At 53.4% G+C, this 27989-nt stretch overlaps 2 protein-coding genes across 2 annotated transcripts; both read left to right on the top strand.

Annotated features, from left to right (window-relative positions):
* The first annotated feature begins 113 nt into the window (after nucleotides 1-113).
* Nucleotides 114-3884, top strand: LOC306656302 (DIS3-like exonuclease 2). Its single transcript, XM_079131336.1, has 5 exons — nucleotides 114-274; nucleotides 549-679; nucleotides 784-888; nucleotides 2055-2156; nucleotides 2653-3884. The coding sequence occupies exons 1-5, from the start codon at nucleotides 127-129 to the stop codon at nucleotides 2842-2844; spliced, it is 678 nt and encodes a 225-aa protein (XP_078987462.1). The 5' UTR covers nucleotides 114-126; the 3' UTR covers nucleotides 2845-3884.
* Nucleotides 3885-16247: 12363 nt separating this feature from the next.
* On the top strand, nucleotides 16248-20756 carry LOC306655796 (intestinal-type alkaline phosphatase-like; the record flags this gene model as incomplete). The annotated part of the gene is made up of 12 exons (XM_079130406.1): nucleotides 16248-16847; nucleotides 16983-17929; nucleotides 18010-18126; nucleotides 18239-18354; nucleotides 18537-18711; nucleotides 18788-18960; nucleotides 19195-19329; nucleotides 19419-19491; nucleotides 19606-19740; nucleotides 19821-20012; nucleotides 20227-20343; nucleotides 20449-20756. The coding sequence occupies exons 2-12, from the start codon at nucleotides 17854-17856 to the stop codon at nucleotides 20754-20756; spliced, it is 1617 nt and encodes a 538-aa protein (XP_078986532.1). The 5' UTR covers nucleotides 16248-16847; nucleotides 16983-17853.
* Between the last annotated feature and the right edge of the window lie 7233 nt (nucleotides 20757-27989).

Genomic DNA, 27989 nt, shown 5'->3' with positions numbered 1-27989 from the left:
GCAGCCCTGGGGTCCTGTGCAGGACGGCCCCAGCGTGGCCTCCACGCCTCCAGTCTGTGAGCTGTGCGCGGCCAGGCGCTGCTGTCTGCTCCGGGCCCCGCCGACACTGAGACCCGCCCTCCCCAGATGGCGCTGTACTTCTGCTCCGGGGTGCTGCAGGACCAGGCACAGTTCCGGCACTACGCCCTCAACGTGCCTCTCTACACTCACTTCACCTCTCCCATCCGCCGCTTCGCGGACGTCCTGGTGCACCGCCTGCTGGCCGCCGCGCTGGGTGAGGGCACAGCTGGGGGCCAGGGCAGGCCAGAGCACCAGTGGCTACCACCCAGAGTGAGCGCCGGTGCCCTGAGGCCGCACCGCTGTGACCGCGGAGGCCCGGCCAGACGGGCAGCCGAGTACAGGGGAGCCGGGGCCTGGGCGCGCTCTGCCCGGACTCTGGGGCTGCAGGGGGCGGCTCGGCTCTGGGGCCCGGGGCCCCCACCTCTGTGGGCCCGCAGTTTGTGCCTGCGCCCAGCCCCCCACCAGCACCCTGACCACCCTCTTCCCAGGCTACAGAGAGCAGCCGGAAGTGGAGCCGCACGCCCTGCAGAAGCAAGCTGACCACTGCAATGACCGCCGCATGGCGTCCAAGCGTGTGCAGGAGCTCAGCGCCAGCCTCTTCTTCGCCGTCCTGGTCAGGGTGAGTCCGCCAGCCTGACTGTCCTCCCCTCCCTCTGTCCCGCCTCCCTCTCCTGGCTGCCTCCTCCCAGGGGAGGCTGCCACGCTGGGACACTGTCCCCGCAGGAGAGTGGCCCTCTGGAGTCAGAAGCCATGGTCATGAGCGTCCTGAACCAAGCCTTCGACGTCCTGGTGCTGCGCTACGGGGTACAGAAGCGCATCTACTGCAACGTGAGTGGCCAGCTCGGGCAGGGAGGCAGGCGGCCCCTGGGACCCGGCGCTGGGCCCGGCCTTTGCCCCTGCCTGTCTGCACTCCCACTGCCGGGGCTCGTCTGAATGTCCCTGGCCAGAGCAGCCCCGGTAGGCTCACGAGAGTGAAGTGAGAGCACAGGCTGGGGTTCCTGCTGTCCCCATCCACCCTGCAGGGACACGGGCTGTTGGGTCCCACTGTTCCCTCACTCAGCTGTGCCACAGGTGGCAGAGAGGCCAGATCTCTGGCTCCCAGCCCTCCTGATGGACCTCCTCAAGACGCCCAGCTAGGCCCAACTGGGATGGGACTTCAGGCCAAGGGTCAGGCTGGGCCCCCTCCCCAAGACCTGGGCACTCAGAGAACAAGCCCACCCTACCCGGCACAGGATGGCGTGGTATGCACGTCTGGAGATGTTTCTGCAGGAACATGGGAAGGAAAGGCCAGAGGATGATCCGTGGAGGACCGTCGCCCTGGCTCCCGCCCGGGCAACTGTTCGTCCACTGTCCTCCCCGCAGGGCCTTGGTGCCTGTCCTGATGCTAGCCGAGGGGCCAGGCTCTAGCCGGCCCTGTGCTGAGCACCTGGCTCCTGCCCTGGTTTGAGTCTCCTCACATCCAGAGTGCTAGGGGGAGCGCAGGGTCTGGCGCATGGCGTGGAATAGACACAGCGTTAATAAAACAGAGTAGAACAGGCGAGCGTGAGCAGAGTCCAGCTGGAAGCAATCAGGGCGCTTGTGCCCAAGTTCACTGAGCAGGATGGAAGTTCAGGCCTAGGTCAGCTCTGCAGTCTGCCCTCAGCCCGTGCTGTCAGAGCCAGCGCCAGCAGGGGGCGCAGCCCACAGCAGTGCGCTCAGCTGGGCGCTCCTGCCCCACCCCTCCTCGCCTTGGTCACCCTCAGGTGCTGAGTCAACCAAAGGTGAACTGGCAGGGCCTCCCTGAGGCTGACTGAAGCAAGAGGCCAGGGTTGGGGTGACCCCTGTCTTAGGGCAAAGCCCAGCAGTGGGGTGGGTGGCAGGGCAGGGAGCGCACTCAGGTCCGGTCAGGCGGGTCAGGACAAAGGGCCACGTCCAAGCAACGGGGCCTTCAGGATCAAGGGTCGGGAGGGGGCACCCAGAGCCCAAGCCTGAGGTGCTGGCATGTGCACCCCCAGGCACTGGCCCTGCGGTCCTACCACTTCCAGAAAGTGGGCAAGAAACCTGAGCTCACGCTCCTCTGGGAGCCGGAGGACCCGGAACAGGAGCCAGCGCGGCAGGTCAGAACCCCACCCCACGCCGCGGTGAGCCCTCTCCTGCCTCCTGGGTGTTCCTCTGTGCCCCATCTGCCCCCTGCCCTGCCCAGGAGGGGCTTCTTCTGGACCCCCACGTGGGGATGCCCACTCTGGGCAGCTCTGTGTCCCTCTGAAGCAGGAATTCTGAACTTGCGGGTCCTTTGAGAACCTGATGGAGGCTGGGGACCTCACACGCACATGTGTGTAGAGCGGTTGCCACTCCAGAGGCCGCCCGGCCCAGCTCGTTTGACCCTGGCCCTCCTGAGCCCTCCCCGGGCATCACCGAGGTGCACGGTGCCGCCCGGCTCCTTGGTTCTCCCCAGACCCGGGCCAGGACCTTGAGTGGCTTTGTTTACAGGGGGCAGCAGGGGCTTCGCAGGGCTGAGGGCGTGGGCCTCACGGTAGGCAGGACGCACGGTGGCGGAGCTGGGTGCTGGTCACGGGCCCTCCCCTGTCACCCCCTCACTGGACTCGGCCACAGGTCATCACCGTCTTCAGCCTGGTGGAGGTGGTCCTGCAGGCAGAGGCTGCCGTCCTCAAATACAGCGCCATCCTGAAGCAGCCGGGTCCTGAGGGATCCCTGGCCCCGGAGATCGAGGACGAGGACAAGGAGCAGGAGCAGGAGCAGGAGGAGCAGGAGGAGGAGGAGTCCCATGGTGCCCTGGAGGACTGAGTGCCAGCCCTGAGCCTGGCCGGAGCCCGCCCCACCCCGCTGGCTTTTAGGAATAGGACCTTTTGACACCAAAGGGAATTTTTAATTTGGTTTTTAACATCTCAGGGGTCTGTTTTTATTTTTTCAGTTTATTTTATTTTTGCAGCTCAGTTTTTAAATGATGAACGGGAGGGGAGAGGGCGAGGCTGGGTGGAAGGCTGAGGCCTGGACAGCACTTCCTCAGGCAGAGAGGGATCAGTCCTCCTAAGAGGCCAGCCCGCTTCTACCAGGCTACCCACTGCCCTCCCCTGCCCAGGAAATGGGGGGTTTCAGCAAATCAGTGTCATGGAATAAAATCAAGTGTGCAGTGCTGCGTGGCGTGCGAGGTCTGTGGAGTAGCTGGCAGCGGGCGTCCTGTGCGCCGGGGCAAGAGCGGGGCTCGGGATCCACCCCCACAGCTGAGCTGGGGCCGCCCGCTCTGGAACCCCCTGACCCTCCTGGATGATTCAGGGCTGGCCCCACGACAGGCGGAGCCAGCGCCTCCTTCTGGCTGAGGAGAAGCATGATTAGAACACGCAACAGCGAGCCACCCGGCCCCGCCACGTTGCCCCCACCACTTCCTCCCTGCCTTGGGCCCGGTGTCGCCTAGGGGACTTGGTCCTGTGCCACGCCCTCCCCCATTCCTAGACCAGGGTCCCAGGTGGCCAGACCACACCCCTGAAGTGATCCAGTGCCTCAGCACCTCCAGTGCCAGTCCTGTCCCCTGGCAGCCCTCAGAGTGTGGGGACAGAGGGAGGCTGGGCCCGTTGGAGGGGAGAGGGTCCTCCACCAGCCTTCTCAGGGAGGGGAGTGGGCCCTGATGGCCTGCCTGGCCTTGTCACCTGCCCCGCATCCTGAGCTCCCACTGATGCCCCATCCGCAGGGACCCAGAGGCAGAGGTGGGCCACCAGGCAGCCTCTTCCCCAGCTGGCCTGGCCTCCTGGAGAGTTGCCAGAAACTAGGGTGACAAACGTGGCGCCCGGCCCCTAGGCCACCATGCTCCCTCCCGAGGCGTCAGGGTCAACAAGGGAGGTGTCAATAGGTCCCCGGTAAGAATGTTTTGCAGTGACAGGTGACTGCTGGCCTGGCTGCGCCTGCACTTCCGCCATGACCTGGGCCGGCTGCCAGGACCACCTCAGCCACTCTCCATTCCCGCCCTCCTCCAGTTCCCCCAACACCCAGAGGATGTCACCCTCTCTGCTTCTGTCCCCGGAGCCTCCTGGAGCCACATATCTGGAAGGGGTGGGACAGGTGGTGTGGTACTAGAGCGAGAGGGCTTGAGTGCTTCCCCGGCCCAGCCCCTCGCACCGCGCCCTCCAGCACAGACTCAGACCCGACACCTCCCTCGCTGCCCAGTGAGAAGTCCCAGATCCAGCAGCAGGGAGAGCTGGCCATGCGCCGGGGCAGATGCTGGGTGTGACTCTTTGCCCCAGTCTCACCTCACTCCTGCTGTGCCCCAGGACATCATGGCGTCTGGAGCCAGAGGCCCCGCAGCCCCAGCTGCCCCTGCCCCGCTGGATAGTAATGGGAATCATACTCACAAGGGAGCTGGCCTCTGCCCGAGCTGGTGCAGCCAACGCACCCAGGCGGGACCCTGGTGCAGGCCACCCCACAGCCTCCTGCGCTCAGAGCAAACGGCTCAGCCTCCTCCCTGAACAGAAGCTGAGTCCTGTGTCTCCGTTCATTCAACGGACATCACTCATCAATCTAGTGCCTTGCTGGGCCAGATGTCCTTGGTCCCATGAGGGGACAGCCCCTTCTAGGAGGTGTGACATGGTGACAAGATGCACCTCATGGAAAGCTTCATTCTTGTGGCATCCAGAGCGCCTGCCAGCTGCTGCAGGCCAGAGCCTGGACAAGAACGAGGCCGTTGTTCTCAAGGGCCTCCTCTGGTCACCATGGGAGAGGACCCGCCACAAATGACCCCACTAGACAGCCAGGGGCTGGCAAAACTCAGAGGTGAGTGTGCTTCAGCGGTGACGGGTCGCTGCCAGCCTCCTGGAGCTAGCAGAGGAGCTCGGGCCGGGGACCTGGCTTGGCCGAGGGAGCAGAGGCCACATGAGGTTGCAGCTGCCCTCCTGGAAAGGGGCCCAGAACCTCACTGAGGAATGACCTCAAGAAAGCACGGTGATAGCCCAGTGGGAGCAGGGCCTGACCTGCAGCGAGCACCTGGGCACCCTGCCTCGAAGGCCCCGCAGGACACGGGGTGGGGGGGAGCAGGTGCCAGCACAGTACCAGGTGCCCACTGCAGCTGCTTGGGCCAGGCGGCGCTGCAGGAGGCAGATGAGGAGGGTGGTGGCAACCCAGCAGAGCAGAGGGCTGGAGAGGGCACATGCAGCTGTCCAGAGGTGGAGGGCAGCAGCTGGTTGGCATGAGGACAGTGCAGCTGGGAGAGCCCTCGGGGAGTGGAGGCAGCAAAGTTCAGAGCCCCGCAGCCCATGGCAGGGTCTCCAACGCTGCCCCGAGGCCTTCAGCAAGAATCAGAGGAGGGCTGGGCCCCGGGCTGGTCAGGAAAGCTGAGGGAGCAGCACAGTAAGAGAGGAAGCCGGTGCCCAGGAGGGTGGGCGCCCAGGCATGCGGCCGGGCAGGCCAGAGGGAGCCAGGCCTTGCCTGCTGGACCTGGTGCTTCTATCCAGGGAGTGGACGCAGGAGACTGAGTGGAAGAAGTGTAGAGGGGAGGGTGTTCCAGATGGTGGAGGCTGGAGCCAGGCCTGCGGGCTATAGCTGGGGCCAGATCTCCTGCCGGCACCGGAGGTCCTTCTGGGAGAGTGCAGAGAAGCCCCTGCCCGGCTACCTCCCCAGGAGACAGAGAGGCTTATTTAAGAAGTATTGGCCCCAAAGGGGAGCGAGAAGCCAGGCGCGGGCACACACCTGTAACCCAGTCACTCGGAAGCCTGAGTCAAGAGGGTCACAAGTTCAAGACCAAACCTGGGCGATTTATCAAGACCCTGCCTCAAATATTTACAAAAGGGACTGCGTGACCAAACAAATGTGGGCTGGGCCCGGGGGTTAGAGAAGAATGGAGGAACTTTGGATTGTGTAGAGGGAAATGGGGGCAGGGAAGAAGGAAAGATAGTGGACGGAGACAGACGTCATCGCCCTACGTACATGTAAGGCTTCGAGAGTGGTGTGAATCTCCACGTGCACAACCAGAGAAGTGAAAAGGTGAACGCCATTCGTGTACAATGGCCAAAACAGTCAGTAGAAATAAAAATGAATAAAACATTTTTTAAAAAGGGACTGGGGGTAGAGCTCACTGGTAGAGCACATGCCTCCCAGTGAGGGCCCCGAGTTCCATCCTCAGGACTGCAAAACAATGCTTTTAAAGAAGACAGGGAAAAGGCAGGGGTTGGAGGGAGAACGGGAGAAGACCGCCCCTGGGGCGCTGGGACAAGAGCAGTGCTGTCCACGCAGCAGACCTCGGAAGCCTGCACCACGGAAAGGAGTCAGCCGCGTGTGCTGCAGGACCCCCAGCCGGGGTCCCTCTGAGCGAGGGGTGGGAGGAGAGAGCCACCGCAACACAGGTGGCCGTGTGCTAAATAAGGCTGCTGCTCCCCAGACCCACCCGCCTGCAGAGCCTGGCAACTAGCTATGCCCACACTGCCAAGAACGGGTCACCGGACAGGTGAACCTCAGGGTCCCTGGGGCCCCCCAGGCCCTGTAAAGTGTTTGTACACATGTGCCCAACAGCTGCTGAGACTGCTGCCCACTGCCCAGTCAGCCCCGAGGACACTGGCAGCCAGGCAGGACAGTGAAAGTGTCCCCCCAGCGGCTCCCTCCAGCCCCAGAGGAAAGACACGTCCTGGCAGCTGGGATCCCCTAAGTGACCTGCAAGTCACCCCCAGGGAATGTCTGTCCACAAGCTCCCTTCAGGTACTGGCTGCTTCCTTTGTCTTTATGTCCCCACCCAAAAGTGCAAATAAGCCAGTGAGGACGACACTCCTCCAAGGGGGACCTTCACATACAGAAGAGCAGCTGTGAGGAGGAGGCAGACGGTGGCAGTCACTGTGACCAAGAGGCCTGACCAGAGCCACTCGAGCAAGTTTCAGAAGCTTCCGTTCATAGATGGCCAACTCCACAGCTGTGGGCCCCAAGCGGGCAGAGAATGGCGGAAGAGTGTGGCACAGGAAAGTGGTAGGCCATGCGACAAAGACTCAGGGACAGAACACATGCCCAAGGCTGCCCCACAGTGACCCACCTGTGCAGGTCGCACCCAGGTCACCCCCTCGGTGGATTAATGCACCCACTCCGGCAGGGCGCCTGTAGCCCATCGCTCCCTCTGTACTTCCTTGCATTGTCCCTCACCTGAGCTCGTAGGGTACATCTCACACCTACACCGTCACACAGACCGTGCCAGGACAGAGAAGAAAGTGCCAGATAAAGAAGCTATCCTTGAATCCTCAAGGTAGCCCGCCGGTCGGGAAGCAAAGGCGCTCTCCGAGAAGTATCCTGGGGACAAAATGAGGCTTTGAGCTGGCGGCTCCAGCCAGGGCAGCAGGTGGACTGGACCGCCTGTGGCATCAGAGGAGCCTGAAGGAGCTGGAGCGTCTAGGGTGGACCACAGCAAGCACACGGAAGCCGCTTCCTACCTAACACTAAGTAAACTCCTGCTGGTGCCCTGGCCCACGCCCAGAATCCCAGGGCCTGAGGAGGCTGAGGCAGGACATGGCAAGTTCAAGGCCAGCCTCGGCAACTTGGCCAGATCCTGACTCAAAAATAAGGGCTGGTGATGTGGCCCAGTGGTTAAGCACCCCTGGGGTCAATCCCCAGCCCGAAAAAGAGAAAAGAAGAAAGAAAACAACTCGCTTCAGGGCAAACAGCACCCCAAGAGAGAAAGGTAATTCCTCGAGCTCCCTCCCTGGCACAACCGCATGCCATTCACCTAGTCGTCACACCGCCCTAAGGGGGATCTAAGCCACCTCATCCCGAGGCGGCAGCGTGGGAAAGGGGTCGTGCGGGCTGCTGCAGTTGCTGAAGAGAGCCGATGCTCGTTTTGGGCAGAGAACTCGTGGATTAAAGATGACTGTGAACTTCTTTGGGTCCCCCTCCCCTACCCCCTGTTGAGAAATGGGGTCCCACCGGCCTCCTGTAATCCCAGCTACTGAAGGGGCTGAGGCAGGAAGGTCACTTGAGCCCAGGAGTTTGAGGCCCGCCTGGGCAACACAGTGAGACCCTGTTTCAAAACCAAATGGTTCCATGTCTTTCTCCTGCAATGTGGCCAGACCCCGTCTCCAAATAAAATGAAAAGGTCTAGAGACGTAGCTCAGTGGCAGATGCCCCTGGGTTCAATTCCCAGGGCCACAAAAAACAAAACAAATTAAATAAAACAGTCTTGGTGGTGACAAATACTGGTTCCCTCAGGGGAGCCTGCAGGCTCCTTGTGTCTCAGCAGAGGCTGCGGTGGGGGCCGCAGGAACCATCCCTGGGCACTGAGTGAGCAGGAAGCTGCCATCTGGCCTGGGGAAGGATGGCCCTGCAGAGGAAGCTGCTGGCCCAGCAGTGGGTGGCGTGCGGGGGCCGTGCCACAGCTCTGGGCACTTGTGGGTCGAAATCACGGATTCCAGGGGCTGAATGCATTCGGGTGGGGATGGAAGGGACTGAACAAATTAAAGATTTCAGCTCTGGGGCTGGGGTGTGGGCAGGGGTCCATCACTTGCCTGGCATGTGTGAGGCCCTGAGTTTGATCCCCAGTACCAGGAAGGAAAAGAAAAATTCAGCCCTGATGGATGGGAGAAGGAGGGTGACACGCTTCACAGGAATAAAGAAGGTTCTGGATCTGGGCTGTGGCTCAGTGGTAAAGCAGCTGCTCACCATGGGAGCGGCCCTGGATTTTAACCCCAGCAAAAACCGAAAAAAAAGAAGGAAAAGGAAAAGAAAATTCTAGAGGAAGGGGTGCTGGGGGTGTGTTCTGTGCTCAGAATGATGAACCTGAATCTGCACATAACTGAGTTTGGGTTATGAATGTAAACCTTATTTTAAGTTAACCTCTTTGAACCTGCTCTTCCTGGTTCATTATCCATGTTTTCTAATAAGGTCATTATAAGAAGTAAGATTCAGGAGATCCAAGATGGCGGAGTAGAGGGAGGCAAGCGTTCCTTGTCGCTCTTTAACTCGGGTTTCAAGCAGAGGATATCTGTTTCTTGGTGAGGCAGTTTTTGCTGCTTATTGATCGCCTGCTGTGTACCCTGTTTGTCTACTGTGATCACCTGCAGTCAGTCAGCATATGGACTACTTTTTGAGTGCAGATTGCTCACTGTTTGGTGCCTATCATCCACCATTTGCCTGCTGCTTGCTTGCCCATCACCTGCCTTTCACCTACCCACCCACCACCGGAGGTTCACCTCCGGATTTTCCGAAGGCAGTCAGCAGACCGCCAGTGGAGCGCCAGCTGCCTGCTGCTGCCTGGAAGTTCACTGTTACAGTACCTGCAGGTTTGATTACACGTGGCTGCTGACATTTTGAGACAACAGCCAGGACTTTTAGGAACCCTGGCCGACATGACTGAGCCCTGACTCCAGGATCCCTCAGTCAGACCGATCACTCCCTGCCTCTGGGGTCCTCACATTGACCGACTGCTCCCTGCCACCAGGACCCCCAGACCAACTGACTGCACCCGGCCTCTAGGATCCCACAACCAGAACGACCACACCCTACCTCCAGGACCTCCAGCCGACCACGCCCACACACCGAGCTGCAGCTCCCCATTTGCCAACACATTTGGAAGCCAGAGCAGCCATCTTGGATAATCCTGGAAGCCTTATCTCCCATCTGTAGGTGGGGCAAAATCCATCCTGAGAAGCCTGCTGGAGGCTTGAAGCTCATTGTCAGGTACCTCTCATACATCAGGCTACTGAACACTGGGAGGTTTCATTACTATATGACTGTTATACTGTAGATTTTCTTTTTTCTCCTTATTGAAAAATTTTAGGTTTTTATTTCTTTACTTCTCTTGTTCTCTTTTCCCTTTGTTTACCTGTTACCTCAGAGTCTCTTTCTCCCTTTTTGCATGCTAACAACCAACTTCTTTTGATTACACTTTCACTCTTTCTGTGATCTAGAACTTCTATATATTCTTTCCTTGTCCCATTAACAGCCCTCCACATCCTCTTTGTCCTCCATTAGAAACTGCAGACTTTATTGCAAATCTATTTGTTATACTGAAAATAATAATTTAACTCATTCTGTTTATTATGACAATATTATTAAGGTCCTCACAGGGGTTATTTGGTTTAGGGTTGCATACTGTCTGAACCGGGCACTGCCGATATTAATCTCCCCCTTAAAGAAAAGGTTTTGGAAACCTATAGGGTCACTATAAGCCTATAGCGGGTAAACTGCAATACCCCAGATGTGCACTGCTAGCGGGGAAGATACATGAACAACATGAAAAAACAAGGGAAGAAAATGATCCAAACAAATCTAGATCCTATATTAATAGAAACCAGTGACAATATGGTAGAAGAAATGTGAGAAAAGTACTTCAGATTATGCATGATTAAAATGATTTGTTAAGCAAAGGATGAGATAAGAGAGTAAATGCAGGCAATGAATGATAATACCAATAAGCAGTTGAAAGAGCAACTGCAGGAAGCAACAGATCATTTCAACAAAGAGATAGAGATTCTCAAACAAACAAAAAACAAATGGAAATCCTTGAAATGAAGGAGACAATAAACCAAATAAAAAACTCAATGGAAAGCATCACCAACAGACTAGACCACTTGGAAGATAGAACCTCAGACAATGAAGACAAAATATTTAATCTTGAAAATAAAGTTGCCCAAACAGAGAATATGGTAAGAAATCATGAACAGAATCTCCAAGAACTATGGGACATCATGAAAAGACCAAATTTAAGAATTATTGGGATTGAGGAAGGCGCAGAGATACAAACCAAAAGAATGAACAACCTATTCAATGAAATAATAGCAGAAAATTTCCCAGACCTGAAGAATGAAATGGAAAATCAAATACAAGAGGCTCACAGAACACCAAATGCACAAAATCACAACAGATCCACAGCAAGACACATTATAATGAAATGCCTAACATACAAAATAAAGATAGGATTTTGATGACTCTGAGAGAAAAGCATCAGATTACATATAGGAGGAAACCAACATGGATATCAGAACATTTCTCAGCCCAGACTAAAAGCTAGAAGGGCCTGGAACAACATATTTCAAGCTCTGAAAGAACATGGTTGCCAACCAAGAATCCTATTCCCAGCAAAACTAAACTTAAGATTTTAAGATGAAATAAAATCCTTCCATGATCAACAAAAGTTAAAAGAGTTTACAAATAGAAAGCCTGCGCCACAGAATATTCTCAACAAAATATTCCATGAGGAGGAAATGAAAAATAACAATGTAGGTCAGCAAAGGGAGGAACTACCCTAAAGGAAAATTCATTCAAAGGAGAAATCAAGCCAAGTGATAACCAAAAATAAGCCAAATGACTGGGAATATAAATCATATCTCAATAATAACCCTGAACGTTAATGGCCTAAACTCATCAATCTAAAGACATAGACTAGCAGAATGGATTAAAAAGAAAGACCCAACAATATGCTGCCTTCAAGAGTCTCACCTCATTGAAAAAGACATCCACAGACTAAAGGTGAAAGGATGGGAAAAAAACCTACCATGTACACGGACTCAGTAAAAAAGTGGGGGTTTCCATCCTTATATCAGATAAAGTGGACTTCAAGCCAAAGTTAGTCAGAAGGGATAAAGAAGGACATTTCATACTGCTTAAGGGAAACATAATTCAGGAAGACATAATGATCGTAAATATTTATGCCCCAAACAACAGTGCATCCCTGTACATCAAACAAATCCTTCTCAATTCCAGGATTCAAAGAGACCATAACACAATAATTCTAGGTGACGTTAACACACCGCTGTCACCACTAGATAGATCTTCCAAACAAAAACTAAGCAAAGAAACCACAAAACTCAATAACACAATGAATAACCTAGACTTAACAGACATATATAGAATATTCCATCCATCAACAAGTGCATTCACTTTCTTCTCAGCAGTGCATGGGACCTTCTCGAAAATAGACCATATGTTATGCCACAAAGCAGCCCTTGGTAAATGCAAAAAAATAGAGATACTGCCTTGTGTTCTATCAGATCATAATCGAATGAAATTAGAAATCAGTGACAAAAAAAAGAAAAGAAAAGAAAAGAAATCAGTGACAAAATAAAAAACAGAAAACTCCAACACCTGGAGACTAAATAATATGCTATTGAATGAAACATGGATAACAGAAAACATCAGGGAGGAGATAAAAAAATTCTTAGAGGTAAATGAGATGATGACACAACATATCAAAATCTCTGGGACACTCTGAAAGCAGTACTAAGAGGAAAATTCATTGCATGGAGTGCATTCAAGAAAAGATTAAAAAGTCAACAAATAAATGACCTAACATTACAGCCCTAGAAAAAGAAGAACAGAATAACAGCAAAAGTAGTAGAAGACAGGAAATAATTAAAATCAGAGCTGAAATCAATGAAATGGAAACAAAAAAATTTTTCAAAAAATTGACAAAACAAAAAGTTGGTTCTTTGAGAAAGTAAACAAAATAGACAAACCCTTAGCCACACTAACAAAGAGAAGGAGAGAGAAAACTCAAATTACTAAAATTCATGATGAAAAAGGAAATATCACGACAGACACCACTGAAATACATAACATAATGAGAAGCTACTTTGAAAATCTATATTCCAACAAAATAGAAAATATCAAAGACATCGACAAATTTCTATAGACATATGCTCCTCTCAGACAGAACCAGGAGGACATACACAATTTAAACAGATCAATATCAAGCAATGAAATAGAAGAAGCCATTAAAAATCTAGACAGATTCTTAGCCGAGTTCTACAAGACCTTCAAAGAAGAACTCATTCCAATACTTCTCAAAGTATTCCAGGAAATAGAAAAGGAGGGTGCCCTACCGAACACATTCTATGAAGCTAATATCACCCTCATACCCAAACCAGGCAAAGACACATCAAGGAAAGAAAATTTTAGACCAATATCCTTGATGAATATAGATGCAAAGATCCTTAACAAAATACTGGAAAACTGTATCCAAATATTAAGAAAATTGTGCACCACAATCAAGTGGGGTTCATCCCTAAAATGCAAGGATGTGTTAACATCTGTAAATCAATAAATGTAACCCATCATGTCAATAGACTTAAGGATAAGAGTCATATGGTTATTTCAAGTGATGGAGAAAAAGCGTTCGACAATATACGACACTCCTTCATGCTCAAAACACTAGAAAAAATAGGGATAGTAGGAACATACCTGAACATTGTAAAGGCTATTTATGCTAAGCCCATGGCCAACATCATTCTTAATGGAGAAAAACTGAAAGCATTCCCTTTAAAAATGGGAACAAGACAGGGATGCCCTCTTTCAACACTTCTATTCAACACCGTACTTGAAATACTAGCCAGAGCAATTAGAAGGACTAAAGAAATTAAAGGGATATGAATAAGAAAAGAGGAACTTAAGCTGTCACTATTTGTTGATGACATGATTCCTTTTTTTTTTTTTTTTGCGGTGCTGGGGCTCAAACCCAGGGCTTTGTGTTTGCAGGGTGAGCACTCTACCGACTGAGTTATCTCCCCAGCCCAATGACATGATTCTATATTGAGAGGATCCAAAAACTCCTCCAGAAAACTTCTAGACCTCATAAATGAATTCAGCAAAATAGCAAGTTATAAAATCAACACGCATAAATCTAAAGCATTTTTATACATAAGCGACGAAACATCTGAAAGGGAAATGAGGAAAACAACTCTGCTCACAATAGCCTCAAAAAATAAAAAACAAAAAAACTTGGGAATCAATCTAACTAAAGAGGTGAAAGATCTCTGCAATGAAAACTACAAAACATTGAAGAAAGAAATTGAGGAAGACCTTAGAAGATGGAAAGACTCCCATGTTCTTGGATAGGCAGAATTAATATTATCAAAATGGCCATACTTCCAAAGACACTATACAGATTTAACACAATTCCAATTAAAATCCCAATGACATTTCTCATAGAAATAGAGAAAGCAATCATGAAATTCATCTGGAAGAACAAAAGACCCAGAATAAACAAAGAAATCCTGGGTAGGAGGAGTGATGCAGGAGGTATCACAATACCAGAACTTAAACTCTACTATAGAGCAATAATAATAAAAATGGCATGGTATTTGCATCAAAACAGACAGGTAGATCAATGGTACAGGATAGAAGATACAGAGGCATACCCATATAAGTACAGTAACCTCATACTAGACAAAGGTGCCAAAAACTCACAATGGAAAAAAGACAGCCTCTTCAACAAATGGTGCTGGGAAAACTGGAAATCCATACGCAACAGAATGAAACTAAACCCCTATCTCTCACCTATACAATACTCAACTCAAAATGGATCAAGGATCTAGGAATTAGACCTGAGACCCTTCACCAAATAGAAGAAAAAGTAGGCCCGAATCTCCATCATGTTGGCTTAGGACCAGACTTCCTTAACAAGACCCCCATAGTGCAAGAAATAAAAGCAAGAATCAATAAATGGGACATTCAAACTAAAAAGCTTTTTCTCAGCACAAGAAACATTCAACAGTGTGAAAAGAGAGCCTACAGAGTGGGAGAAAATCTTTTCCACACACACTTCAGACAGAGCACTCATCTCCAAAGTTCATAAAGAACTTAAAAAACTTCACACCCAAAATACAAAGAATCCAATCAATAAATGGGCTGAGGAAATGGGCAGACACTTCACAGAAGATGATATACAGGTGATCAACAAATATATGAAAAAGTGTTCATCATCCCTAGTAATTAGAGAAATGCAAATAAAAACCACAGTAAGATTTCATCTAACTCCAATTAGAATGGCCATTATCAAGAACACAAGCAATAATAAGTGTTGGTGTGGATGTGGGGAAAAAGGCACACTCATGAGTTGCTGGTGAAGTTGCAAATTGGTGCACCCACTCTGGAAAGCAGTATGGAGATTCCTCAGAAAGCTTGGAATGACCCACCATTTGACCCAGCTATCCCACTCCTCAGTTTATACCCAAAGGACTTAAAATCAGCATACTACAGTGATTCAGCCACATCAATGTTCATAGCAGCTCAATTCACAATAGCTAGATTGTGGAACCAACCTAGATGCCCTTTAATTGACGAATGGATAAAGAAACTGTGGTCTATATACACAATGGAATATTACTCAGCCATAAAGAAGACTAAAATTACGGCATTTGCTGGTAAATGGATAAAGTTGGAAAATATCATGCTAAGTGAAATAGGCCAAGCCCAAAACACCAAAGGCCGAAAGTTTTCTCAGATAAGTGCATGACAATATATAACGATGGGGGAGTGGCAGGGGAAAAGAAGAATGAAGGAACCTTGGGTGGTGTAGAGGAAAAAGGGGTGGGAGGGGGTGGGGATGGAAAAACAGTACGATGAAACAGACAGCATTACCCTATGTATATGTACAATTACATGAATGGTGTGAATATACATTGCGTACAACCATAGAAATGAAAAGTTGTACTCCATTGTGTACAGTGAATAAAAATGTGTCTGTAAAAACAAAAAATATTTTAATAAAAAAAATTACGTAAACAGCTCCTCAAGGGCAGAAGGATGCCCAAGATAATCTCTGCCCCCCACCCCCCTGCAACAGCCTGCCTGTCCGGCCACAGTGTGCCCAGCCACGGGCAAGCACTCTGCAGACCTTTCATGGAGATGCAGCTTCTTGGAACACTTCAGTTCACAGGAGGCAGGGGGAGGTGGGGACAGAGGGTGGACAGCAAGTGAGGCGCCTGCCTTGGAGCCAGGCCTGTGGCTCGGGTGGTGAGCCCTCAGGGAAGGAGGAAGGAGGTTGCTGGAGGCAGGCAGCCCAGGCAGAACCTGAGGATGGCTTTGTTCCCTTTGGAAACATTTTAAATTGTGGTAAAAACACAGAACACAATGCAGCCCCTTAGAGGCCCAGGGAAGCTCAACACAGCACCACCCAGAGCGCCGCAGGCCCTGGGGCTGATTCCCGGGGTGGGGGGACCCCCACTTTTAAGCTCGGAACTGTGAAGTGCATCCACAGGGTGGGGCACCCATCTGCAGAACTCTTTAGTCCTCGAGGCTGAGGCCCTGTCCCATTCAGCTGTCCCAGGCTCCACTTTCCCAGTCCTGGGAAACACCCTCCTGGTCTCTAGGAATCTCACTCCGCTCAGACCCTCGTCTGAGTGGGACTGGATGGTGCCCTTTGTGACTGGCATAAAGCCCTCCAGGCTCACCCCGTTTCAGCCTGCCACGGGCTGTCCTGCGCTTCTGAGGCTGAAGGGTGTTCATTAAGGGCCATGCTACTCTGAACCTGCTGTACGGAAATCTGAGGCCCTGCTTCTAATTCCTTCACAGGTACCGCAGAAGTGGGATCCTAGGATGGAGAAGCACTTTTGACTCAGCCCTAAGCTAAATGTTATGAATGGCAGGCCTGTTTGCCTTGGCTGTATGGATCTTTACTATTTTACCTTGATTTGTTATATTTTTACTATAGAAAGTTACTATATGAATATTATATGAAAATTGCAGTTATGTGTGACTGTGCAAAAAACCAATGATGTAACCCTAAAAAAGGTGTAACCTATGAGAGACCCGCAAAATGGGGCGCAACCAATCAGAAGTAGCTTAGAGCAACCACACCCGATACCCCCAAGGGCCATCCACCTTATCAAGCCTGGACAGACACAAGAAGAACTAGAAGAAGACAGACCAGAGAGCAGGGGACAGACCGGCGGAGGGCTGAGGACACCCGAGGTCACCAGACAGCTGAAACCCCTGGCAAGCTGAGCCAAGGACCAAACAAGAAGCCTGCCACCAGCCTCCACGTGCCCCCTGCGGTGAATTGTCTACATCAGATCGAATCCCAGTGAAGCCTGCCTAAAGACACGTCTCCTCTCCTGGTGAGCACTGGGGTGTCGGGTGTGAGGCTAGAGTTTCCTTAGGACCAGAGTCAGATCTAGGGATGGCTGTGTGCAGTGAATACACCAGCATTTGAGAAACTACCTAACTCTCACATCTCATACTTTAACCACTAGTGACACTAAGGAAACCTCCCAGGTCCTCATCAGAGACTACTCCCGTGGGTGTGCCCAGGGCCTGCAAAGATCAAACTCACTTCTGGGACCCATCTACCTGTCCAAGGGAAACTGGGGTCAAGCTCAAGGGCAAGGCCTGTCTGCTGTTCAGAAGATCCAGCCCAGGCCTCTTTGGCCGGAGGCACTGACTCCACCCCCACCTGCTGCTCTGAGCAAAGGCGTGGATACCAAGCAAACACACAGGCCATCTTTAAAGACACAGGCAAGGGGACCCACCGACCCCACCCTTTCCTACACAATAGTCACCCTGAGAACAATTTCCTGGAGCCCCATCTGCCCAGGTCAAGCATGGAAAAAAGACAATGGAGTGGCCAGGAAGCCCAGTCGCCCTTCCAGCATCTTTTACTGTACTTATGGGTGAGGTGGCATCAGGAAGCCACAACCAGGCCAGTGGCCCAGGTGGTGTGCCCAAGCCTGCCCCCCTCAGCACCCAGCAGAGTGTGGACGGGCCGGCTCTCAGAAGCAAAGGGTGCTGTGTCCCAGGAGGCAGCAGAGCAGAGGGGTGGTGGCCCTGGCAGCTCAGAGCAAAGCCCCTCACCAGAGGGAAGCTGCCCCACCCACCTGGAGAAGACCCCTGGGGCCCAAAATGGAAAGCCTGTCAAGCTCCTGCCCCAGGCTGGCTCAGCCCCGCCCTGACACTGCCCCCAGCAGGAGGTGTTCCATTCTGGGCAGGACAGGTGGGGTGGCAGCCTAGGGCCTGGGAGGGACAAGAAGACTTTAAAAGACAGGCGGATTCCTGTTCTGACTTCAGCCCAGACAGCCTGTGCTGGTACCCTGGTGTCCCAGCCTGCCACCCACCGCCATCCAAGACATGCAGGGAGCCTGGCTTCTGCTGCCGCTGCTGCTGCTGGGCCTGAGGCTACAGCTGTCCCACAGTGTCATCCCAGGTAGGAGGTGCCCTCAGCCCCTCTCCCCGTTCCACAGGCCAGTCCCCGGCTGACCTAGCCCCCACTCTCCCCTTGGCCAGTGGAGGAGGAGAATCCAGCCTTCTGGAACCAGAAGGCAGCCCAGGCTCTGGATGCCGCCAAGAAGCTACAGCCCATTCAGACCTCAGCCAGGAACCTCATTATCTTCCTGGGGGACGGTGAGTGCCCCGTGCTGGTCCACCCCCTGGCGCTCACGGGCCTGGCACCCAGGGCCAAAGCTGGGTCCAGACCAGCCCTGGGGCTCAGACCTGACGGGGATGTGCTCCTTAGGGATGGGCGTGCCCACAGTGACAGCCACCCGCATCCTAAAGGGGCAGATGCAAGGCCAGCTGGGGCCTGAGACGCCCCTGGCCATGGACCACTTCCCATACATGGCTCTGTCCAAGGTGAGCACTGGGCCACCCGAGGCCTCCTGGGCAGGGGCTGGGGACGGAGGCCTCCTGGGCAGGGAAGGACCCCAGAGAGCCGGGGACTAGTTAGGGGCCCAGGGCAGTGAGGACCAGCCACAGGCCTGGGCCCAGGACTGAATGTCTGCCCCAGAGCAAGAGGAGAGTGTCTCTGTCCCCAGACATACAACGTGGACAGACAGGTGCCAGACAGCGCCGGCACAGCCACGGCCTACCTGTGTGGGGTCAAGGGCAACTACAAGACCATCGGCTTGAGTGCAGCCGCCCGCTTTGGCCAGTGCAACACGACTCGTGGCAACGAGGTCATCTCTGTGATGTACCGGGCCAAGAAAGCAGGTGGGTATGGGGCTGGCAGTGGGAACCAGGTAGGCCACAGGGCTTGTGTGGCCACCCCGAGCTCTGCCACCTCCAGGGAAGTCCGTGGGAGTGGTGACCACCACCACGGTACAGCATGCCTCGCCAGCTGGCACCTATGCACACACGGTGAACCGCAACTGGTACTCAGATGCCAACATGCCAGCCTCAGCGCTGCAGGAGGGCTGCCAGGACATCGCCACGCAGCTCATCTCCAACATGGACATTGACGTGAGCTCAAAGGCCAGGGGAGTGGTGTCATCAAAGGGCAGGACCGGACTGGCCAGAGTCCAGGCATCTAACTGTCCGAACCCTGCGGCCTGCCTTGGCCTCTTGGGTAAAATGGAGTACAGAAGGTACAGCCCAGGTCCTTCTACAGACCTGATGGGCAGCTGGGGGCTGTCGGTGAGGAGGGGCAGCAGGCCCTCAGCCCCAAGGCCACCTGCCCAGGTTCTCTGACTACAGGTGATCCTCGGAGGGGGCCGCAAGTTCATGTTTCCCAAGGGCACCCCAGACCCTGAATACCCAAGTGACACCACCCAAAATGGAACCAGGCTGGATGGACGCAACCTGGTGCAGGAGTGGCTGGCAAAGCACCAGGTGAGGGACTCAGACCAGGGCCAGGGCAGGGACCAGGGCAGGGCTGCAGGTCTCAGGGTCGTGGGCTGAGTCTGGGCTCTTCCCTCCAGGGGGCCCAGTATGTGTGGAACCGCCAGCAGCTCCTTCAGGCGTCCCAGGACCCCAGAGTGACGCACCTCATGGGTAAGACCCCAGTTCCTGCCCTGGACCCCTCAGGTGCCCCCACAGCAACGTGTGTGCATGTGTGCATGCCCCCCATCCAGCCAGCCCCTCATCACTGGCCCCCTTGTCCCTCAGGCCTCTTTGAGCCTGAGCACTTGAAATATGAAATGGACCGAGACCCAGTGCAGGACCCCTCCCTGATGGAGATGACAGAGGTGGCCCTGCGCCTGCTGAGCAGGAACCCCCGCGGCTTCTACCTCTTCGTGGAAGGTGGGTGGAGTCACCTGGCCAGCTCGGGAGGGAGGGCCGAACCAGGACCGGCTTCATACCCTCCCACTGGCCTCCTGCAGGGGGTCGCATTGACCACGGGCACCACGCGGGCAGGGCGTACCAGGCTCTGACCGAGGCCGTCATGTTCGACTCTGCCATCGACAAGGCAGGCCAGCTCACCAGCCCGCAGGACACGCTCACCCTCGTCACCGCCGACCACTCCCACGTCTTCTCCTTCGGCGGATACACGCTGCGGGGCACCTCCATCTTCGGTAGGCTGGGCACGGTGGCAGGTGCTGCTGCATCAGTGACCAGGCAGACGCCTCACACTCGCTTTCCTCACCTGTCAGTGGCACAATGACAGCACCTGCCTCGCAGGGTTCTCGCGGGGAGTTAGCTGGTGACCAGGCAAAAGGTGCCAGCGGGGCACACAGGGTGTCCGCGGGCCGAGGTCGGTGGGAGCACAGGTGCCACCTGTCCCCGCAGGGCTGGCCCCGCTCAAGGCCGAGGACGGCAAGGCTTACACGTCCATCCTGTACGGCAACGGCCCCGGCTACGTGCTCAACTCCGGCAACCGACCCGACGTCACCGAGCTTGAGAGCGGTGAGTGCGGCCAGGGAGATGGCGTCTTCTTGGGGACACGGGTGGAGGGGAGCCGGAGGGTGGGGAGGGGGAAGGCCGCGGTCCCTCAACGCCTCTTCCTGCCAGGCAACCCCACCTACAAGCAGCAGGCCGCGGTGCCCTTGTCATTGGAGACGCACGCGGGCGAGGACGTGGCGGTGTTCGCGCGCGGCCCGCAGGCGCACCTGGTGCACGGCGTGCAGGAGCAGAACTACCTGGCGCACGTCATGGCCTTCGCCGCCTGCCTGGAGCCCTACCAGGCCTGCGACCTGGCGCCCCCTGCCGGCCAGAACGGCAGCGTCCCGGACTCGGGCCCTGCAGCTGCCAGATTCTCGCTGCCACTGCTGGGCGGGACAATGCTGCTGCTGCTGTTGGTGGGGGTCGCTCTGCCCTGACCACCCGAGTCTGCCCGGCCCCACTCAGGGGCCGCTGGCTTCTTCCACCCACTGCACAATGTCCTACATCCCCACCTCCAGAGGGGCTCCGAGGTTGTCAATCCTGACACCCCCACTTGGGCTCTTACCTACAGACCACACAGGAATAAGTCAGACTCAGACCAGGCAGCTCTGCCCATCTCAGCCCTGGACCCTCCATGGGCCGTCAATAGGGTACCTGCAAGGCTGAGACACTGACACCCACAGCCATCCTGGGCTTGCTCTTGGACTCCAACCTGCTCAAATCCTAGGAAAGGGGGACCCTCCTGTGCCAATACCTTGGGGAGGACCAAACTAGGCACCAGGCATCCTTCCTCCACAGGGCCAGAACTCTGCCACACCCAGTGTGCTGCCTTCCTTGGCTCCAGACTCCAGCACTGGGGTACCAAAGACTCAGACATGCCTGGAGCCAGGAGAGATCGCCCCTCGCTGAGCCACCTCCACACCCAAGCCAACTTCAGATGGGGCCTGCCGCACCATTGCTTACATGGGACGCATACGTGGGGCCGGTGCTGTGACTCAGTCCCTTGGGGCCCCCTGCTCCCCAGGTCAAATCCCCGAGGGGGATGAAGGAGCAGCCATTTCTCTGACTTCCTGGGGCCTCCAACCCCTGGGAGAGAAAAAGCAATAAACTGTTATACAACACAACGCCAGTAGTACTTTCTAGAAAGATGGGCCTTGACAGTGTGGGGCCCAGGGCACATGTGGAAGGACGGTTGTGACGGAGAGCCAGGGCGTGGAACCTGTGAGAGGGCCACCAGTCCTGGCCACAGTGAGGCCTGAGCAATGCCGAGGCCTGGGATGCCACAGCACGCAGGCCCAGCCACTGCCACCCCACTCTTTCTATCAGGGGGAAAGTCCAGGCAATGTCCCAGTCCATGCCCAAGCCCCTGCGTGGAAAAGGTGGGCAGAGATGATCGCTGGCAGCTGACAGCACCTGAGTCCCATCAGAGGAGACGTCTAGAGCAGAGCAAGCTGGGGAGTCAGGACTGAGCCCTAAGCTGAGCCAGGGCCCCAGCTACAGGGACATGTGGAGGGCATCCCCTGCACCACCTGGTGCCCACCCTGCACCCAGGGCAGCCTGACCTTGGCTTTGCTGGCTGCTGAGAAGTGCTCATGTACAAAGAGAGCACCACGTGCTGTGCCATGCCAAAGTGGCCGTTGGCCTGGCCCAGGCAGACTCGGCCGGCTCCTGGGGCTTGACACTGCCTGCCATCTCTCGGGCCAGCTCCTGCAGGGACTCTAGGAATGACGGGGATGACGGGTGCTCACTCAGGTCCACCACCACATGCCACAGTGGGAGTTGTGCAGGATCCTGGAGGCCAGATGAAACGAGGGTGTACAGATGCACTGGCAGGTGGGCCACCCCAGGCAACCACCTGCCCCACCAGTGCTTCCACACAGGGGCTGGACCTAGTCTCCACCCTGCCCTCCAAGGAAGGCTGAGGGGTCAGTCCTCGTAAGCAGGGCCTCAGCCTGAAGGGATCTGAGCCCCAGTCTCACGGCAGGACACACTCCTGCTGCTGACCAGTCCCGACCCTGAGGGGTCACAGCCAGCACCATTTTCTGACTTGCCGTGGGGTGGGACATTGGGCACTCAGGACTCACTGTCTGCTGCATCAGGGCCTTGATGGGCCTCTCTTCCTCCCCAAGGAGGCCAGAGGCCAGGAGGCTGTCCCCAAGCTGGCCCTGGGCCAGCAGAACTGCAGCCACACTGTCCCTGGGAGGCATCCGCACCACCAGCCCCTGCATCCCCAGGTGAGGCCTGCAGCTCAGCAAGCTCACAGCCTGCCCAGGCTCACAGGGAGGGGAGCTTAGCACCTGAACCCAGGACCTGCACTCCTGCTCTGCTGCTCCCCACCTGCCTCCCCAGAGTGGCTTCCCCACACAGGTGCAGGTGCAGGTGCAGGTCGGGGTGGACCCAGACTGCAGGGAGGCAGCCAGGATGGAGTCTGGGGAATGTGGGGAACACCCCGTGGGCCATGTGCAGCCCCACCTGTGTGGTGTGGAGTGGATGAGCTGGGACACCTGCTGCATGTAGTCTGTGGCCAGCAGCACCACCTCCTCATCCTCTGAGAAGTCCTCCTGGAAGATCTGGTCCAGTAGCCACTTCCACCGCAGCTGTGGGCAGAGGTGGGGACCACAGAGCTAAGGGAGGCGGGTTCAAGGAGAGGCAACGAGAAGACCAGGGAGTCAAGGTCCACAGAACGCCTCCTGTCTTTCCTTAGGGAGAGTGGCCACACAGATCCACCCCTGCTCACCAGTCTGGGCCACTCACATGGGGGTGATCTTCTGTTGCTGCCCCAGGGTCACCTTGTGGTACGCATTGCTGACATCATACTCAGACACAGTGATCTGGGTGGAGACCAGAGTTGGCCCGGCCCTGCCATGCTCCCTCCCCTGCCCCCAGCAGCCCCCAGCCTTGCTGCTCACGTTGGCCAGCGGCTGCTCCAGCTGCAGGATCTCCTGGGCCTTCTGCTCCACAGCATCAGCCCCCAACAGGCTGAGCAACCCCTCCAGGAGCACCCTGTGTGCAGCCAGGATCTGCACCAGGACAGGGGCCTCCTCAAGCTGGGGACAGGACCAGCCTAGACCCAGGACCAGAGGGACCCCAGCCTTCCCCGCAGCCCATCCCATGCCCAGGCACCTCCTCGCTCTCCTCGTCCTGGGCTAGGTGCACAGTCCTCTTGGCAACCTGAGCCCATCCTGATGATTCTGGGGACAGTATGTCCTGAAGTGAAAATCCACCTGCCCAATGGCCCAGATCTGAATTAATACCCAAATGTCCAAGAGAGGGCCTGCCAGGCATCCAGGGGCACAAGCCCCAGGCCCCTGCACTGGACCTCCTTCCTCCACCCACAGAAGCCGGTCCAGGCCCCATGCCAGCCAGGGGCCGCCAGGGCCTGCCGGCCTCCCCACCCTCCCCTGCCCGTCCCCCTTCGCTTCCCCCACGGGAGGGGCGCACTGGGAGGTGGGTTCCCGGCCAGCCACAGCCACGGCGCGATTGTTGCCCAGCCCCTGGTCCCCGCTCCCTCCGTGTCCCGCCTTCGTGCGGAACCGCCACTCCTCGGGAAGTTACCCGCGCCCTCCTCCCGCTCTGCCCGGTCGCGCTCCTGGCCGCGGGACGCACGGCCTCCGGCCACCGGTCGCACCCGGACGTAGCGCGAGGAGCCCCGCCGTCCAGGCTGACGGTGAGCGCGAGAGGGCGGCGGCGCTGTCCGCCTGCGCCCGGAGCTGCATCCGCTGGAGGGCCGGGCGCGCCGCCCGCCCGGGTCCCAGCCCCGCGGTCCTCGGTCCAGGCCCCACGGGAAGAAGGCGCGCACCTTGCGCTGTGTCGCGGCGTCGGAGTCCCCGCCGCCCCTGGGTCACCGTGAGCGTGTCCTCGGGTTGGCGTGTCCCGCCGCCAGCCGCCTCGCGCCAACCAGGGAAGTCCTGGCACCGGCAGGTGCTGGCGTCCAGGTGGGCTGCTCGTCCAAGTCCTGGGCAAAGCCGCCTGTCTACCGTCCTTCATTAACCCTCTGCAGGGCTTCCTGGCCGATGTCACGTGCCCGGGCTTAGTCCTGCACCCCCAGATTCGTGCAGACTGAGTCTCCGGTGCCCCTACTCTTTGAGTCCTTGAGGTCCCTTCCCAGAAAAAAGAAAAAAAAAAAAAAAAAAAAGGGAAGGCACGGGTATCTTTTGCTGGGTGGTGGGATACTCTCTTTCCTGTTCCCACCGAGAAACCCGGCAGTTTTCTGTGCATGGGGACGTCTGCATGCGCCCCCTGGCGGGTGCCGTGGGCCACAGCGATGCCCTGCCACAAGGACCTTGAAGAATGTGAGATGGAATGAGACTCGGTGTGTGCCCAGACTTTGGACTTTGGGACTTTGGTGAGAGACCTTTCGGGCGTTCTAGAACTTGTCTCTTTGTTCTAAAGGTCAGCAATCCCGCAAGGTTGACTTGAGTCCCCACCGCAGCTGTATGACAAAGAGTTGTTGTTCCCATTTCATAGATGAAGTGTTGAGGCTTGGAGAGCTTAAGTTCCAAGGACACCCAGAAGGTGTGTGTGTGGGGGGGTGTAAACATGAGTTCAGGCCCCAAACTGTCTTAATTTCTTTCTTTTCAATCAGTATTTCTTTTTTTAAAAAAAATTTTGAATTTTTTATTGTAAACAAATGGAATACATGTTCTTTCAGTTTGTACATGGAGTAACAGCATACCATTTGCATATTCATACATTTACATAGAGTAATGATGTTTCATTCATTCCGTTATTTTTTCCTTCCTCCCCACCCTTCCCACCTCTCTTTTCCCTCTATACAGTCCCTCCTTCCTCCATTCTTGCCCCCCTCCCACCTCCCATTACGTGTCATCATCCGCTTATCAGTGAGATCATTTCTCTTTTGGATTTTTTAGATTGGCGTATCTCACTTAGCATGGTATTCTTCAATTTCATCCATTTGCCTGAAAATGCTATAATTTTATTATTCTTTATGGCTGAGTAATATTCCATTGTGTATATATATATATATATATATATATATATCACAGTTTCTTTATCCGTTCATCAATTGAAGGGCATCTAGGTTGGTTCCATAGTCTGGCTATTGTGAATTGAGCAACTATGAACATTGATGTGGCTGTATCTCTGTAGTGTGCTGATTTTAAGTCCTTTGGGTATAGGCCAAGGAGTGGGATAGCTGGGTCAAATGGTGGTTCCATTCCAAGTTTTCTAAGGATTCTCCACACTGCTTTCCAGAGTGGCTGCACTAATTTGCAGCCCCACCAGCAATGTATGAGTGTACCTTTTTCCCCACATCCTCTCCAATACCTGTTGTTGCTTGTATTCTTGATAATCGCCATTCTAATTGGGGTGAGATGGAATCTTAGTGTAGTTTTGATTTGCATTTCTCTTATTACTAAAGATGGTGAACATTTTTCCATATGTTTGTTGATTGCTTGTAGATCTTCGGTGAAGTGTCTGTTCATTTACTTAGCCCATTTGTTGATTGGGTTATTTGTATTCTTGGTGTAGAGTTTTTTTAATTCTTTATATATTCTAGAAATTAGTGCTCTATCTGAAGTATGAGTGGCAAAGATATTCTCCCACCCTGTAGGCTCTCTCTTCGCATTGCTGATAGTTTCCTTTGCTGAGAGAAAGCTATTTAGTTTGAATCTATCCCAGTTATTGATTCTTGCTTTTATTTCTTGTGCTGTGAGAGTCCTGTTAAGGAAGTCTGATCCTAAGCCAACAAGGTGAAGATTTGGACCTACTTTTTCTTCTATAAGATGCAGGGTCTCTGGTCTGATTTCAAGGTCCTTGATCCATTGTGAGTTGAGTTTTGTGCAGGGTGAGAGACAGGGGTTTAGTTTCATTCTGTTGCATATGGATTTCCAGTTTTCCCAGCACCATTTGTTGAAGAGGCTATCTTTTCTCCATTGCATATTTTTGGCACCTTTGTCTAGTATTAGAAAGTTATATTTATTTGGGTTTGTGTCCATGTCCTCTATTCTGTACTATTAATCTACCTGTCTATTTTAGTGCCAATACCATGCTGTTTTTGTTACTATTGCTTTGTAGTATAGTTGAAGTTCTGATATTGCGATACCCCCTGTTTCATTCTTCCTGCTAAGGATTGCTTTAGCTATTCTGGGTTTCTTATTCTTCTAGATGAATTTCATGACTGCTTGCTCTATTTCTGTAAGGTACGTCATTGTGATTTTAATTGGAATTGCATTGAATCTGTATAGCACTTTTGGTAGTATGGCCATTTTGACAATATTAATTCTGCCTATCCAAGAACACGGGAGATCTTTCCATCTCTGAGGTCTTCCTTAATTTCATTCTTCAATGTTTTGTAGTTTTCAACGTAGAGATCTTTTACCTCTTTGGTTAGATGGATGCCCAAGTATTTTATTTTTTTTTTTTTGAGGCTATTGCAAATGGAGTTGTTTTCCTCATTTCCCTTTCAGCTGTTTCATCACTTGCATATAAAAATGCTTTAGATTTATGTGTGTTGATTTTATAGCCTGCCATTTTGCTGAATTCATTGATGAGGTCTACAAGTTTTCTGGAGGAGGTTTTTGGATCCTCTAAATATAGAGTCATGTCATCTGCAAATAGCGACAGCTTAAGTTCCTGTTTTCCTATTCATATCCCTTTAATTTCTCTAGTCTGCCTAATTGCTTTGGCTAGAGTTTTGAGGACAATGTTGAAAAGAAGTGGTGAAAGAGGACATCCTGTCTTGTTCTCGTTTTAAAAGGGAATGGTTTCAGTTTTTCTCCATTAAGAATGATGTTGGGGGGCTGGGGAGCTCAGCTGGTAGAGTGCTTGCCTTGCAAGCACAAGGCCCTGAGCTCGATCCCCAGTACCACGCAAAAAAACAAACAAACAAAAAAAGAATGATGTTGGCCATGGGCTTAGCATAAATAGCCTTTACAATGTTCAGGTATTTTCCTACTATCCCTATTTTTTCTAGTGTTTTGAGCATGAAAGGGTGTTGTATTTTGTTGAACACTTTTTGTGCATCAATTGAAATAACCATATGATTCTTATCCTTAAGTCTATTGACATGATGGATTACATTTATTGATTTACGAATGTTGAACCATCCTTGCATTCCAGGGATGAACCCCACTTGATCGTGGTGCACAATTTTCTTAATATGTTTTGGATACGGTTTGCCAATATTTTGTTAAGGATCTTTGCATCTATATTCATCAAGGATATTGGTCTAAAATTTTCTTTCCTTGATGTGTCTTTGCCTGGTTTGGGTATGAGGGTGATATTAGCTTCATAGAATGAGTTTGGTAGGATACCCTCCTTTTCTATTTCCTGAAATAGTTTGAGAAGTATTGGAATGAGTTCTTCTTTGATGGTCTTGTAGAACTCGGCTGAGAATCCGTCTGGTCCTGGGCTTTTCTTGGATGGTAGATTTTTAATGGCTTCTTCTATTTCGTTGCTTGATATTGATCTTTTAAATTGTGTATGTCCTCCTGGTTCAGTTTGGGAGGAGCATATGTCTGTAGAAATTTGTCAATGTCTTCGGTACTTTCTATTTTGTTGGAATACAGATTTTCGAAGTAGCTTCTCATTATGTTCTGTATCTCAGTGGTGTCTGTCGTGATATTTCCTTTTGCATCATGTATTTTAGTAATTTGAGTCTTCCCTCTCCTTCTCTTTGTTAGTGTGGCTAAGGGTTTGTCTATTTTGTT

The sequence above is a fragment of the Sciurus vulgaris genome, assembly GCF_902686455.1.
Source record: "Sciurus vulgaris genome assembly, chromosome: 3".
NCBI lineage: Eukaryota > Metazoa > Chordata > Mammalia > Rodentia > Sciuridae > Sciurus > Sciurus vulgaris.
This window is presented reverse-complemented; position numbering and strand designations above follow the sequence as displayed.

Coding starts and splice junctions, on each gene's coding strand:
- LOC306656302 (XM_079131336.1), top strand. CDS start 127: ATGGCGCTGTACTTCTGCTCCGGGGTGCTGCAGGACCAGGCACAGTTC. Junction 889..2,054: donor AGAAGCGCATCTACTGCAAC/GTGAGTGGCCAG, acceptor GTGCACCCCCAG/GCACTGGCCCTGCGGTCCTA. Junction 2,157..2,652: donor AACAGGAGCCAGCGCGGCAG/GTCAGAACCCCA, acceptor ACTCGGCCACAG/GTCATCACCGTCTTCAGCCT.